We start from the raw sequence: 16,587 nt of genomic DNA, 5'->3' as shown, positions 1-16,587 counted from the left end.
TAATAGAAGACATTGTATTTTTCCTCAACCATATATTTTGGTTTTTAATTTAAAAAGCATGTTATATAAAGCAAGATTTATTTTTCAAACTACTTGGTATTCCCATAATTTTTGTCCCTACTCAATACATTAAAGAACCTAATTTTCATCTTATGAAGTTTGGTTTCTGTTAGGAATACTTCTGATTCATCATAGCAAAGAACTTGATAGCCCAGTCATGAGCTTGGGAAAATCTGGATAGTAAGACATTCTGCCTACCTCCTGTCATTTTTCTTTATCTAGGGTCCTGGGGTTTCATTCTTTTCAGGTTAGAAGGTGACTTGAACTTCCATAACTTTTTCAATGTGATAGTTAATTGAGCATTAAGTAATATTCTTCATTTGTTATGGATTCTGCCTATGTTTTATGGAATTTCTATTACGTATTTTTTCAACATTCCTCTTTTTAGGATTTTATTTATTTTAGAGAGAGAGAGAGAGTGGTGGGGAGAGAGCGGGAATCCTGAGCAGACTCCACACTCAGCCTGGAGTCCAACACAGAGCTCAGGGCTCAATTCAACTACCATGAGATCATGACCAGTTGCTTTATAGAAGGCTCAGCTAGGTGCCCCTCACTATTCTTTATTAAACTTATTAAGAGTGTTTTTTATGGCCACAATCATTTAATTGATTTACAAAATATAAATCAGTTTAAAAATAAATAATTTTGTCTAATACATTTATATTATTCATAATCAGAAAAATTTTCAGCTAAATTGCCTGAGTTTATATATTTGATGAATATAAAGCTGTAAGAATTATATATAAATTAACCAAATGCAATGACATTTTCAATTAAGTATGGTACTTTGAATCTGCATATTAATACTAATTCAAAATTCCTCTATTTTATTCTTCTCATTTTATTAAAAAATACTTAAAGCTATTTCTTATGTAAATATGACATTCAAATTGATGACATTTCTATGTATATTTAAAAGTAGTAAAAAAAATAGTCACTGTATTTCTAAATATATTCCTAAGTATTTTCTAAATAAAATTTAAAATTTTAGTTGTTTTTCTGCTAAATACCAGTATGAAGCCCATGTTTGTGTTAGACATGATACCATAAGATAAAGAATTAAAATTTATGTAGCTACAACTACTTAAAAATAAAAAAAATTCAAATTTCATTTTTATGCCAAGTGAGGGAAAAGTCCATTAAGCAAATACCTCTAAATTCAGGTTATTTGGTATATCAGTGGACAGTAAGGTAATTTTCCACGAGAGTGGTTAGAAGTAGAGCCAAATGCTCTGGAGAATTTCTGCTCTGTCAGTATGATTGGTTACAAACCACTCTCCATACTGGATACAATTCTCCATACCAGATGCAATTCTTCCTCTAGGTTTAAAATGGGGCAACATCTATGCAGCACCTGTTATGTGTTATGTGCCAAGTACCTTATTTACAGTCTCTCATTTAATTTTCATATGCCCCTGCTCACACATCCTGTTATCCAATCTTTTGGATTAGGAAGCTGAGACCAGAAAATAATCACCCAAGTTCACAAAAGCAACAAGTGGTGGAGTTGGATCTCAGGTCAGTCTGAGTCCAACATCCAGACTCTCTGACAACACCCTTTCACCATCAGAAGAGACAATGTGTCAACTCACACAAGTTATCTGATCAAATTTGTTCCTGAGTCAAATTCTTTCAAGACAATTATGCATATTCTGCATGAGCACCTCATGCAAATCCACTTGGACACAAGATCAGATGCTTTAACAGTGTTTGCACAATGTAGTCTATGCCAACCTTTACCAGAAGGACTGGTATAAAAATCTCTCCTAAGATTTCCACAACTGAACATGCTACGAAAATGAGACACTATAATTATAATTAACATTACCATACTTATTAGCAATTTGTTTGTGATTATTGTTACTCCAACATGACATTTTATTCTCATGGGACAGAACTTTCCCTTACTAACGGGAATGCAGTATTGGGGGATAACAGGTGGACCTATGTCATGTTAGATTGCTAGACTGTCACCTGCCTGACCAGGTCTGCTGAAGGTCACCATCTGTGAATGACATTAAATGTCATCGTGCCCACAGTAAAAATGCAGTGGAAGCATTGAAATGTGTTTGTTAAAGATCACTTCTTCCATTTTGTAAAATGTATGTGGAAGGAAATGCCCACTCTTTGACTTCGCATTCCTGCTAAAGGATCATGCACTGAAGTCTTTTTTTCTCATTTTGTGGTGGGGAAAACAACATGTTTGAAAATTTGGTGTGTTTCATTTTTTTCAGTTAATAAAAAGTATCTACTCTAATACATGTTTCTCCTACCTTTGAACATAAAATTGTACCCTACGCTTTGTACTAGATAATCACAGGCCTTTTTTCTTCCTCTTCCATTAATGCTTTTGATCTTCTATTTTTATTTCATTGCCGAACTGTACTTACATTTTTATTTTAGGCCTTCTCAAATAGATTTTGTAAATAGGCAGTATAAATAAATGAGAAATAGTTTGCATATTAATGCTTGTTTCTGTTTCTGCCTGGAGCCTGATAGTTTAGTGAGGTCTACCTTGAAGTTGACATGAAAAAGGGGAGGCACTACATCAAAAACTAAGCAAGTGCTGTATGGTGACTAACATAATAATTAAAAAAAAAAAAAGAAAAAAATGGGAGAAGATGTTTGCAAATGCCACTCTGTGATATAAGTACAAAACATTCAGAATTCAGGGACGCCTGGGTGGCTCAGTTGGTTAAGCAGCTGCCTTCAGCTCAGGTAATGATCCCAGTGTCCTGGGATCGAGTCCCACATCGGGCCTCTGCCTGCCATTCAGTCTGCCTGTGCTCGCTCTCTCCCCCCACCTCTCTCTGATAAATAAATAAAATCTTAAAAAAAAAAAAAAAGCTTTAAAAAACATTCAGAATTCAAACACACCGAAATGCCAGAGCATAAGCAGAAGCTTTCATCCCCAATATTATTCCTCATAAAACAGCGGTTGCTTTATGTTTCAGTTTGGGCAACTTCTCATCTTAAAGTTTTCTAATACTTAGAGTTTTCTAATACTCTACTTTGATTAAACAATGTACTTGGACATGATATCAACCTAAAAAAAAAAAAAGAACTCAATTAAAACTAGTTTAGATGTAGTACCAGTAAAAAAAAAAAAAATTAAGAAGTTTCATAGGGATTTGGAAAAAAATTACCTGGTACTAAATATACCTGGGACTCTATACTATATACTTACATTGTTCATATACATAATGACAGAATAAATGAAAAAACGCTTTTATTTTCTAAGTGGATAAATGTCTCTTTCAATTAAATATCCAATGCTCTCATCATAAAGGTACCCCCAAACTTACATTCCGACCCTAAGATGACTCAGAAATTTGTTCTATTGTATACATTTTAGAAGAGTGTGAACAATCTGAACACAATTTTTATAGAAACTTGAGGCACAAAAAGCAGTATTTCTCAGGTGATATTTGTAATAACATAATTTTAATTTATAGGCATAATCCAATGAAGATATAAACTATTTAAAGTGAATACTTGAGGGATGCTTGGGTGGCTCTGTCTGTTAAGTGTCATGACTAAGGTCATATCCCAGAGTCCTGGGATAGAACACCTTTCCTTGGGATCCCTGATCATTTGGAGTCTGCTTCTCCTTCTCTGTCTTCTCGCTCCCCAGCTCCTGTGTGCTCTCTCTTTCTCGTTGTCTCTCTCTCATGTGTGCATGCTCTCTCTCTCAAATGAATAAAAAATACAGCATTTTATGAAAAAAGTGGACATTTGATTTTATGTTCAGTAGTATAATTTTATATATTCAATTATGAAACCTCTCCCTTGTTTACATCCAGATGTTTTCACTGGAAACGGAGAGATCAGCTTAGGTTGAGGCTAACAATATATGAGGTACTGCTAACTACATTCTGCTTATTTTAGAAACATGCAACAATGAGTCTTAGAAATTGAAAGTATTCTGCAAATACTGTCCAATTGTTCCAAAGTGTCCTGTGGACTTGATCAAAATTAATACATTTTTCTATACTCCTGATTTAAGAAGAACTCCACTGGGTGATAACTGGAATTTGTAGGACTGACTTTTGTAATGATGGATCATGTCCCAACTTATGCAATAGATATTTTCATATTTAATTTCATTTAGTTCCACAACATCTACTTGAGATGGTGGCTACATTGACAGAATGGATGGAAATAGCAAATGTTAACAGAATATCTGTCATTATAAATCTTTAACATTTTATTTTTTTTTCTCTTTTCCAATTTTTCCCTAATGGGCATATATTTTTAAAATGTTATAACTTTAAGAAAGTGATAATCAATAAATCTAAATTTATTTGCTGAAGAATGATTATATAGAAAGTGATAGATCCTGACTCACAGTCCACATTTTTCTCTGCACCACAATGTCCCCAAAAAAGAGCTTTTAGGACCTTCTGAATTACCTCTGTGTCACCATTATTTAATTAGATTGTAAAGTTTATATTGTAGTCAATTGGGAAAAAAACAGGACTAGAATGTTGCTTTTCAATTTATGAATTCACATGCACCTATGCTGACAACACAAAAATGCCAGAATATATCATTCCTTTCATTTTTCCAAAGTTTCACTAGCCCTATGAAAATTCTTTGGAAACACTTAATCAACTAGATCCTGTAGGGTAGACACATCCGTGTGAGAGATTCTCCCTTATCCAGGCAAAATTTTATCTCTAAGTCTAATGAAGGATGAAAAAATTTACTAGGCTGAATTTGGAAAAACCAAACCTAGCTTATGACATTCTTGGATATGTTTATGCAGTTAAATATGTCAATACCTGATATGAATTGCCTTCAGACAGAAATGCAAGTTTATCAATTTTTGTTCATTCCTTTCCTTTGGTTATTTTTCAAATCTAATAAATAAGATATACAAAATTCTTTACAAATCTCTCAACACAGAAATCCCTAAGGGATTAACGGCTCTACCCCTTAGGAACTCCATATGCTCTAGCTAGTTAGCTCCTTGTTAATGTCCTCCAAGGTAGATCAGGCACATCTACCCCCAGGACTGGGACAGAGTCAACAACCTCTCCTAGTAACCCACTGCTACTTATGACCAAATTCAGACCAATCCTAGAACTCAGAGTCAGCATCAACACCTACCCTGCTGCTCCCTACCTCCCACCCACATCACCTATGTCCTCTCTATACCTTATAGGAAAGAATTGAAAAATATCTTACCTGTAACCCTGAGCAATGTGCCAGGACCAAACACTTTTTTGTACCACGAGCCACCCCAGGTACACTGTCTGAAAAGCTTTTACAGAAAACTTCCTGTGTGCCTCTTTTGAAATGTCCCTGTATTCTTTCAATATTTCCATAAATATATATATAAGTAAACACTGCTAACATTAAATAAAGATGAATCTCAAGCAAACTCACATTACATATAAACTTAGTCAAGAATGGATGACCTGACCCCTCTTCTGCCTGGACAGCATGGGTCTGTCTTTCCCATCTGAATCACACACATTGGAGAGTCTGATTTTACCTTTAGTCACCATGTTCCTGAAACTTCAAAATATTTTGTCTTAAAATGTTTTCATGTATCATATCAGTTCTTTTCCTAGAGTGTAATTTATAGTTACTATTTCTGTGATTTTAACAAGAATAAAGATAGAAATAATATTAAGAAATAAATATTTAAAAATTAAAGAAATTTTAAGTTAATATTTAAATATTTAATATATGAATATATATTAATTTAATTTTAAATTAAATTAAATTAATATATGAATATTTTATATATATATATTTTTTTTTCTCTACACACTGAGGAGTGGTTATCTGGCCTGATTATAAATTAAATTCTTTCCAGAATTTAGCCTTCACTGATACAAGAACAGATGAGTTATTAAAGAGTGAGAAATAATAACCCATTTACTGCTGAAAAACTTCTTTGAACTTCAGATTGCCCTAACAAGTTCAAAGATATTGATTTAAAACCGTGAGCTGCTCATCAGAAGAATTTAATTTGGTTTGGTCTTTTTGCTGCTTTCCCAGCAGGAGTACAAAGGCAGTCTGAGTTCTGCAGCTGAGTCCTACATATGGTACAACTGCTCCTGTTCTTCTGCCAGCTCCCATAGTCCAAGCAGATTTGATGCACATGCAGAAAGATTGAAAGGAATGGTGTCAAAAGGACTTGTCCCTTTATAGAAAATACCCTAAGCGTCACATTGTGAGAATTTAATAAATGCATTTTCAACATGACTTACTTGATGTCTTGGGAGGAAGAGAAGCAATTTTAGTGCCATGATTAGAAACAGAAGCATTGTTTTCTGCATGAGGAGTCACACAAAATTTGAGCTATCACTATTACACATTCAACTGCATAGTCCATTTAAAAGGTCAGACTACAAAAGACTATATATTCAGAATACATTTATGGCTTAAAGTTTCTCATAGCGTATAATGGTTAGACCATGCAGTAAGGAACAAACAAGTATCTATTAGGTCCCAAACTTTGCCATAGTAACTAGTCATGTGAATGTAGAAAAATAACTGAGTCTCTAAGCCTCAGTTTCCTATCAGTGAAATTGGAATAAGAAGATCCCCTGTATAATTCTCTTAAGGATTGAGACAAGCCACAGAAACAAGGCAGTATGGTGTCTGACTCTCACTAAATATTAGTTAATAGTATTATTTTCTTTAATTGCATGGTTTAGGGCGCCGTTATCAAATTTTCCACTTAAAAAATGTAGATTTTATAAACAATAAGTATTTATTATATACATTAAGAAAGCAAAGGAGTTCCTGAATCTGACATTTTATGTGTCTGACAATCTACAAAATACATGGGGCTCCCTCAAGTTGCAATCTATAACACTTATCCACTAGCTACAAGCTTTTTGAGTGTTGTGACCATGTCTTGGGCACCCTTTAACCTCTAGTGTCAAGCATAGAAACTGTCTTCAATAAATGAACAAACAAGGATGTAAAACCATGCTGACAGCTTCTTTCCATGGGCTCTGGAGATGAAATGGTTTTCTGAGCTCACAAATTCCATTAAACTAGACCATGTCTAGGCAATATTACAAAAGCCATGAGAGCACAGATTTTGACTAAATTCAGCCTACCCACTAAGAAACTAGAGTAATAACATTATGTTGATTTATTGATGTTCTATAATTATACACTGGAAGAGTTAAATTTTTTGCTCTGCTCTTTAAGATGAGATCAAAACCAATCATCTAGGCTTTGCAGATTATTAGAGAAAGGAACACTATTCATTAAGAAAGGAGCACTGTTAAGACTATAGGTATTTCATCAGAGTGTCTCACTTAAAAGGCCACCTACATAAAAAACATCTTGAACAAATAACTTACACAAATATGTCACAGGCATGGTCTCAGAATCATTTTAATTTCAAGCCTACATCTATAGTTTTGTGAGTGTATTTTCTACAAGTAGAATTTCAATATGCTTTTAAGCAAGAAAGTAAATAAACCATTCACAAAGTAGTTTTATTTCCATATATCGGGACGTTTTGTCGAAACATTTTTTAGCTGCAAAATTACTCTCTAAGTGTTAAGTTGATTCTACATGTTTTTTCTATAAAGCACCTATCAGTTTTTTATACATAGTACCTAAAAATAACAAAGTTACTTACCAGGAGAAGTTTTTGTAAGCTTAGTTCCTTCTACAAATATCTTGATCCAGTCTGGTTAATGGCTACCACACTGGTTAGAGCTTCTACAGAAATGTAAGCCTTCCCCTGAGGTTCATGTCAAGGGCCCCTGGTAGAAACCTTGTACTGACTGTTTGGTCTTTTGAGGTCATTAAAAGTTCTTGAATATAGGCTTCACGGCATATGATATTTTATAAGTTTTTCTCAGACTAGTTAATCTAAATATCTGCTTTGATGGAGGCAACAGTCATGGAAAATGCTCATAGAAAATAGAGATGAAGAAAGCAAATAAAAAGGAAGAGAAAGGAGGGAGGGAGGAAAGGAGAGAAAGAAAGTGAGAGAAAGGAAGGAAGGAAGAGAGAAAGAGAGAATGAGAGGGAAGGAGGGAAAGAGAAAGAAAGTGAAATAAGAAAGGAAGAAAGAAAGAAAGAAAAAGAAAATAAAGATCAGGACCAAGAGTCAACCAATGACTTTTCTAAATTACCAGAAACAGTGTTCAGAGAATTAAGAGGTTTTGATTTCCAGGTGTTCTAGTGTGTGAAACTGCTCAGAGATGCCTCAAAGGAAACCTCTTCTGTTCCCACAAACACCGGCATAGTGTGTCAGCAGTTAAGGGTTATATTTCTGAGGGGGACAGGCTTCACTAACTGGAAAAACTAACATGTCAACAGAAATATACTTGAGAAATGTGGACGATGGTCTCCAGTTTTTAGTAAGCCACTTTTATCATTCAGGAACACAAATGCTCACCAGGGAAAGCAAAATGAGAAAATACTTTCTTTGATGATAATAATTTCCTGGAATAAAAGGAAAAAAAATTGTAGAATTCTATCTCCCACAAAAAAACAGATTCTTTATTAAATCTGAAATTAGAAAACAAACCCTCTCTTATATTGAAAGAAGAAGCCTCCTGGAAGCCATTCTGCGATCTTTGGAAATATACCTGCAACCTTGCTTTTGTGGATAAATAGCTTTGGACAAGGCATTTGCCCTTCCTGGTTTCCCACATCCCATTTGCTGTGTGAGCATTAAGCTGCGTATGTGCAAAAGGCCCTTCCTGTTCCAACAGCTTATGAAGCTGTGATTAAGAGCCGGAAAGGTTCTGCTGTGGCTGCTCAAATGAGAAAGGAGTTGAGGGTTAGTAATGGAGAAGGTTTCCTTACAGATCCCTTCTGACTCTGTGACATTGCAAGATCCCAGCATGCATAATAGCTGGGGGGGTGAGGTAGGGGGACTTCCTGAGACATAATGACCTTAAGGGTTATCAAGGAAAAGACTCTTATCTGAACCCAAGCTGGAAATGGTCTTGTGTCATTTATAATCCTGGAAGAGTTATCCAGGATTAATTTCAGCAGTTCTCCTTTTTGTTGGTACCACTGCCAAATGGGCTCTCCAAGGACCATAGAGAGCCTGCATCATATGTGCATGCTTCTGTCTGCTGTTCTGGCAAAGGGGACTTGATCCTGAGAAATTCTCATTTTGCGATCTTCATCTGAAAAGCAAAAAAGAGAAATCAGAGGCAATTGCATAAATTGACAATGGACATGAAAACAGTGAACCAAAGAGACAGGAGTGTAGTCAACCTACAAATCAAGCTGAGGACACATGTCCATTCATGGGGTTGGCGTTGCCCTGGAGTAGTCAGAATTTTCTCCAGGATGGGCATACATCAGGACTGTGGAGGTGGTAGCAAACTTGTCCTTCAGAGGCCAATGAAACCAATGAATGTTTTAAAACCAATGAAAGACCTTCACGGTAACATATGTCTCAGTGGCCTTTTACTATGTTCCTGGCATAGAAAACTCTCAGATCCCAGATGACTGCACCAAAACACCCTGTTACAATAACTCAATATTATCTTCCTTTTGGGGACAACACTTTCACTTTTTTTCCTTTAGGTTTTACTTCAAACCCACCTATCCTTGAACTCTTTTTCTCTCTGAGTCATGGCTTTCTCACCATATTTGGTAAGAGTATGGAGAAGTATAAGGCTATCAGAAGAAAAGACCTATTACTGTATATAATAACAATGACATAATAATCCCACAACTTCATGCAGAACTTTATCCATTTTATATACTTTATAAAATGAACTTTATACACAACTTTATACATTTTATAGATCAGTAGTCTGAAGAAAATTCACAAATTTGGAAGAATTTGAACAATTATTATAGTTACTACTTAGGTGTTATGATATGACAACACTGTTGTGAATAAGAAAAATTGTGGAGGAAAAAAAATCCTTTGCTTTACTACTCTGGACTCTCTTCCTGTTCACAATTCTTAGCTTTCCAAAAGAAAGCAAACTTTACTGTTGTTTGGAGGTCAATGTACGTTGTGACATTTAAAGAGTCCCTGAGTTTCTGTGTTAGCTGAGCTGGGTCAGTGAAGCAGTTCAGTTGTAATGGGAAAGGACCCTGTGATGTGTTGACCCTGTGCTAGACCTGTCCTGTATGTCACGTTCTTCAGTCCCTGACAACCCCATGAGAAAGACTGAGTAACATCCCTGGATTGTGGCAGTTAAGTGGCTGAGCAAGAATTCAAACAAGTTCTCTGGCACTCGAAAGGCTTTGTAATTTCCATCATTCATTCATTCATTCATTCATTATATAATATTGTACACACTGGGATGGCTCCTTCCTGGGAAACTTCTTGTAGATGGAGAAACAGAAAAAATTCACATGTCCAAAAGCCACCTAGTCCCCACAGAAGTAAGGATAAAAATAAAGTGACTTTGAGTCACTTAGGCTTAAGTAGTCAGGAGTAGGCTGGATTTGAAGTTTGTTGTTGTTATGTTATAAGGGTTTGAATTTGTTCTTATCAGAGTCCAGACACCTAGAAGTCCTCTAGTTGTATTTTGTATTTGTCTCCTTACCCATCTTTTTTTTTTTTTTAAAGATTTTATTTATTTATTTAACAGAGAGAGATCACAAGTAGGCAGAGAGGCAGAAAGAGAGAGGAGGAAGCAGGCTCCCTGCTGAGCAGAGAGCCGGACGCGGGACCCGATCCCAGGACCCTGAGATCACAACCCGAGCCGAAGGCAGGCCTAACCCACTGAGCCACCCAGGCGCCCTCCTTACCCATCTTTGAGTCCTCTCCTTGTTCTGCTCCCCAGAAAGAGTCTGTTTCTTGAAGCTCTCTGAGCTCTGTCCCACTGCGACTTTTGCCCAAGGTTTGCTAACGTGGTGGTGAAAGGTCAGGGAAGCAGACATTCTCTGATATTTTTACTAAGTCCCAATTTTAAGCAGATACAGTGAAACTGGGTCTTAAAGACATGGCCTTCACAAGTATTCCTGCCTCTTTTCCAGAGGTGGAACATTCTCAATCCTTGTCTCCCTCCCCCATCTGCAGGAGGTTCCTACCAACTTCAAGCTGTGGTTGGATGCCCATCCTTGAGCAGATGAAAACGTGTTACTTTTGGACAGAAAGGAGATCTTCTGGGCAAAGTTTCAGTGATTTTCTCCTTTGCCTTCCTTCAACTGCCATGGGATTCCACCAGGGCCTTCCTCTGCAATGAAGTCACTTTTGTCTATGGTGGGTAGATTAGGTCTGGATGGATCATAGCTTTTGTTCCCCTCTTGCAGCACTAAGGGAAGCTTTCTCTGGATTGTCCCTGATCTTCCATGTAAGAATTTCGTGTGGCTCTGGAGAAGACACAAAAATACCCATTATACATTCCTAAGGTTCACACTCTTCCTCCAGCCTATGGAGCTTTTATTATTGCATTAACAATTTTTATTTGAATCATCTGATCAGGTGAATGTGTTTGACATCTGTCCAAGGTGAGCAAAGGCTCACCTCCTGTTTCTCCCTGCAAGTGCCTGTCTCCAGTTTTTCTAAAATTCATATACCCTGACCTCAATTCCCTGAATGACTCAAACAAATTATTGTTTCATTCCTACTTTTTCGAATATTATTTTAAAATTGTAGCAGTGCCATTTTCATCTCTCTACATCTCTGACCTCAGGTGGCTCCTGTGCCATATATTTTGTTTTGTTGTTGTTTTTCTATTTTCCTTCCATTAAAAGTCTAAAAAGCCTGGGCACCTGGGTGTTTCAGTCAGTTAATATTTCTGATGAAGTTCTAGAACCTAGGTGAGGTTTGGTGGGCTGAGGTCCGGAGCCGATGACCAATAAAGAATTCTTGAGACATCTTTGGTGCAAAATGGTGGTTTATTAAAGCACGGGGACAGGACCCGTGGGCAGGAAGAGCTGCTGCCCCCGGGTTGTGAGGGATGGCAGGTTATGTACCCTGCTGTTGGGGGAAGGTGAGGGGAAGGGAGGTATCAGTGGAGTTTTCATATGCTAAAGAGGGCCTACAAGGTGCCAGGATGTTCCAGGCCTGCAGGAGGCCTTGCCCTTGCTGCTGGATCAATGTTGTCTTTAGACCAGCCATTAACATTAAGATCTTTGGGAGACTTTTTGGTGGGGTGTCACAATCCTGCTATCAATCGTCTTTGTTAGTGAGATTTAGGACATTTGTAAGCCAAGGGAGACTCCTGTCTAGCAGGATTGTGAGCTCTGCAAGTAAACTATTTGCTTATTGTTCATGGCAGTCAGGGCTGCCTGAGGGATGCTACACTTATGGAGGGGAAAGGGTGAAGAGGGGGTGCAAGGCGCCAGCTTTTGCTTTGTCCTCAGCCAGCCTCCTGCTCCCTCATCACTTCTGCTCAGGACATGATCCCAGTGTCCGGTGGTTAAGTCCAGCATTGCCCCCATCTGCCTCTGCCTCTCTCTCCTTTTTATTCTCCTTGCATTTTGCTTGTTTTATTAATGGCATTGATTATTTTTCTTGAAGAACATTGACCTATCATTTTGTAGAGTGTCTTATATTTTGAAATTTAAAAAAATTTTTCCTCAAAAATACTTTTCTTAAAGATAAATAATAAATTAAAATAAAATTCAGAGAAGTAACTTTCAGGTGATTTTAGCCTAAATTCTACTATTTGTCTTTTCCATTGTTAAATTGGGTTTATTTCCTTACTGAGTTGTGACATTTCTCTTAGTACTCTTGATGAGGGAGCAGGAGGCTGGCTGAAGACAAAGCAAAAGCTGGCACCTTGCACCCCCTCTCCACCAGCTTCCCTGGGTAATGTGTGTGACATTCCTCAGGCACCCCTGACTTCCATCAGTGAGAAACCAATAGTTAACTTTGCAGAGATCACAATACTGCAAGACAGGAATCTCCCAACTATCTTGATGTTAAGGACTTGCTAAAAGACAACAATGGTCTTCTGGCACCTTGTAGGCCCTCTTTAGCATATGAAAGCTCCCTTGAAACCTCCCTTCCCCTCACCTTCCCCCAACCACAAGGTACTTAACCTGCCTTCTCTCACAACCTGGGCAGCAGCTCTTTCTGTCCTCAGGTCCTTCGTGGAGTAAACTTTGTCAATATTTTCTCTTATTTCATCTTGAATTTTAGTTATAGTTACAAACTCATTTCATCACACTTTGTTGCACAGGAAGGGTCATCAAAAGTTCTCTGCAGGATCTGATAACAAGTATTTTATTTAGTTTTTTGGCCTAAGGTATCTGTTTTGAGTCCTCACATCTACCATTGTAACACAAAAGCAGTCATAGACAGTTAGGAAATAAATAGGCATGGAAGCATTCCATAAATTTCAGCAGGTGTTCTATTTGTTTTACTAAAAATTAAATAAGAAAAGAGTAAGTTATAGGTTTTGTTTCATATTTTGTTATATTAGATTCAAATATGCCATAATAATCCACATAAGCAATGTAAAACCTGAATATAGAGAGCATTAGATATGCTCCAAGCACTTGAGGAGGATGATGTAGAAGAGAATGTAAATGATAGCAGGATCATAACACCCCACCAAGAATCTCCCAAGTATCTGGATGTTAATGCCTGACCTAAAGAGGACATTGATCAGTCCATAAAGTCAAGGCTCCCCCACCCCACCTTGTAGGCCCTCTTTAACATATGAAAACTGTTGAAACCTCCATAGCTTCCCCTCACCTTCCCCCAACTGCAAGGTATATAACCTGTCATCCCTCTCAACCCAGGGCAGCAGCTCTTCCTGCCCATGGGTCCTGTCCCCGTGCTTTAATAAACCACCATTTTGCAATAAAGATGTCTCAAGAATTCTTTCTTGGTCATCGGCTCTGGACCTCAGCCGACCGAACCTCACCTAGGTTCTAGAACTTCATCGCTTTCACTCCTATTCATCATTGTAGCGTTTCATGGATGTCCTATGCTGAAAAGTCACAGTGGCTCCATCACCCCATGTGATGAAGTCCCAGAACCTAAGTCAGGTTCAGTGGGGTGAGGAGGTTTGGAGCCGATGACTAAAGAAAGAATTCTTAAGACATCGTTGGTGCCAAATGGTGGTTTATTAAAGCACAGGGACAGGACCCGTGGGCAGGAAGAGCTGCTGCCCCGGGTTGTGAGGGTGGGCATGTTATATACCCCACGGTTGGGGAGGAGGTGGTGAAGGAATGGGAGGTTTCAACAGAGTTCTCACATGTTAGGGAGGGCCTACAAGGTGCCGGGGTGGGGGGGGGGTCTTTGCCCTTATGGCCTGATCAATGTCGTCTTTAGGTCAGGCATAAACATCAAGATAATTGGGAGATTCTTGGTGGGGCATTATGATCTGGCTATCATTTACATTCCCTTCTACCCCAGTCTCCTCCAGTTTATGGTGGGAGGGGGACATTAGGGCTTCAGGAACCAAGAGTTATTTGCCTCTGGAAATTTGTGCTATTGATAAGGTAACCTCCCTGTTTAGGTCTCTAGGACATCTTGTAGGGCAAGGGAGATTCCTGTTCTGCAGGATTGGGATCTCTGCAAGTTAACTATTTATCGTTTTATGACAATCAGGGGTGCCTGAGGAATGCTACACATATGGAGGGGAGTGGGTGAAGAGGGGGTGCAAGGCGCCAGCTTTTGCTTTGTCCTCAGCCAGCCTCCTGCTCCCTCATCACATGTGGGCAATTAAATACATTAATGTACTGCTCTTCTGAGGAATAAATAAAATAATCTTTGTAAAATATTCAAAACAGATACTCTGAAAAGCTTAATCCCTTTTTTCTTTCACTTCTTTCTTGAAAGAGTTCATTGTTCTCTAACTCCATATTTCATTCAGGGGGTCTTCTGACCTTTTTTCTGTAGATGTGGTAGGAGACAGGAGAGGCCTTGGTGAGACCTAGGCCCTCAGATTCATTCTCCTGGAACCCACCCCAGTCAAGAATCATGATGTGCAGGGTATGGAACACGAAGATTCTCAGTTTGCCCATGAGAAGGTTCTGACACTGCTGGGTTAGGAATTCATTTTGCATGAAGAACAGAAGTACATGGCCTCATAACTTCATAACATCTCTGCCTTTGATAGCACCACCTGATTCTTAGAAGGAGAAACAGAGAATGAAGATGTTGTCATGATCTCAGGGAACCAGAGGTAAACTGTGCATGGTAACTATGTGGTCAGATATCCAATAACCACAAGTATCAAGTTTTTCTGAAGTAAAGAACTTTCCTCTGCATTTGAAAGTGGACTCTAAGGAGATGGGGGAGGAGGCTTTGTAATTTCACACATTGCTTGTGTGTATCACTATATTGATGGAGACCATCCCACTACTAACTACAGAATTTTATTCTCAACCATGATTTTTAACCTTAGTAATTTGTGAAAGACCTTCACCATCTTTTCTTGACAAATAAAAGGAGCATATATTATCCTTTTTAATCATCTGATCTGTATTCAGGATTTTTATTTTCCTTGCAGAATCGTGGAGAAAAATTCTTACAGGTGTTTCCACCATGTTGGAGGTGCCTGATGTACTCAGGACATGTTCCAATGGCATAGTGCTCCTTTTATCCTAGTATTGACCCTGAATGTGGAGTGAGGTGTTGCTTCTACCTCTGTGGCACGGGATTTATACCTTGGCGTCATCTATAACTAAGACAACTGCCATTTACATAGGGATATAATAATCAGTGGATTCCTTCAATATGGCCATAGGATGGCAATAAAAGCATGGAATTTTTATGTTTCAAATAACATTCTACCTCCAAAAACTGCAATGCCCATGAATAAAATTGGAAAGTAATAATAAATACTTATGTAGTCTCTATATGCCTTTATTGTCTTCATTTTGAATCATTTAGGTACTAGAAATCTCTCTCTACTGTGCATTACCAGACAATGGGTTTTCCTTGGTACTTTTCACTGTATTTTCCAGGTTCCCTAACAGTCTAATTTAGGGGGATAATTTAGTGGGATTTCCTTGTATTGTCCTGCAAACTGCTTACATTTGTACAATAATTGTCAACCTCATATGGGCTCTCCATGTGAACAAAATCTAAGATGTTTTCCTGCCAACCTCAGGAAATACAACAGAGAGAGAGACTCAGGCTGGGCACCCAGCTGTGCAGCCTCTGTGGTTGCCCATATTGAGAAGGATGTGGGTGGGTCAGACCTGAAGATGGTTCTTGTGCAGCTTCTCTTGGCAACTCTGATGCTGTGGGTCCTAATCCAGCTGCCAAAGAAGTACATGGCCTCATCTTGTTTCCTTAGGAAATTCATTTTCAAGGTTGAAGTGGAAGTTTGTTGTTCTTCCCGCTTAAGTGACCCTAGGTAAGATGTGTTGAGACAAATGTGAGATATCCTCTCCCTGATCTTGCTTCAGTCAGTACCAATAGATGACTTCTTTGTTAATGTCCTCAGTGGTAACCTTGCAAGATATACGGGCACACTCATCTCTTGCTCTGGAGATTGATATTGTGTGTTGCTCAAACTTTACCTGCCCAAAGCCAACTACAAGCAAAGATAAATTCCCAAGAAAAAATTATATGGAAAAAAAGCAACAATAAATATTTTCCTGAGTTTCTTCTGTAGACTGAAGTTCCTGGGGGACAATTCATAGGCC

At 38.0% G+C, this 16,587-nt stretch overlaps 1 gene segment (V, D, J or C); it reads right to left on the bottom strand.

The window, feature by feature from the left end:
* LOC101691347 overlaps positions 1–16,587 on the bottom strand; it is a 53,383-nt gene that overhangs the window by 16,885 nt on the left and 19,911 nt on the right. The window contains 1 exon segment of the C gene segment in view: positions 5,251–5,316. Coding sequence covers positions 5,251–5,316 — 66 coding nt within the window.

The sequence above is a fragment of the Mustela putorius genome, unplaced genomic scaffold (genome assembly GCF_011764305.1).
Source record: "Mustela putorius furo isolate JIRA1106 unplaced genomic scaffold, ASM1176430v1.1 tig00003845_pilon_pilon_pilon, whole genome shotgun sequence".
Classification (NCBI taxonomy): Eukaryota; Metazoa; Chordata; class Mammalia; order Carnivora; family Mustelidae; genus Mustela; species Mustela putorius.
This window is presented reverse-complemented; position numbering and strand designations above follow the sequence as displayed.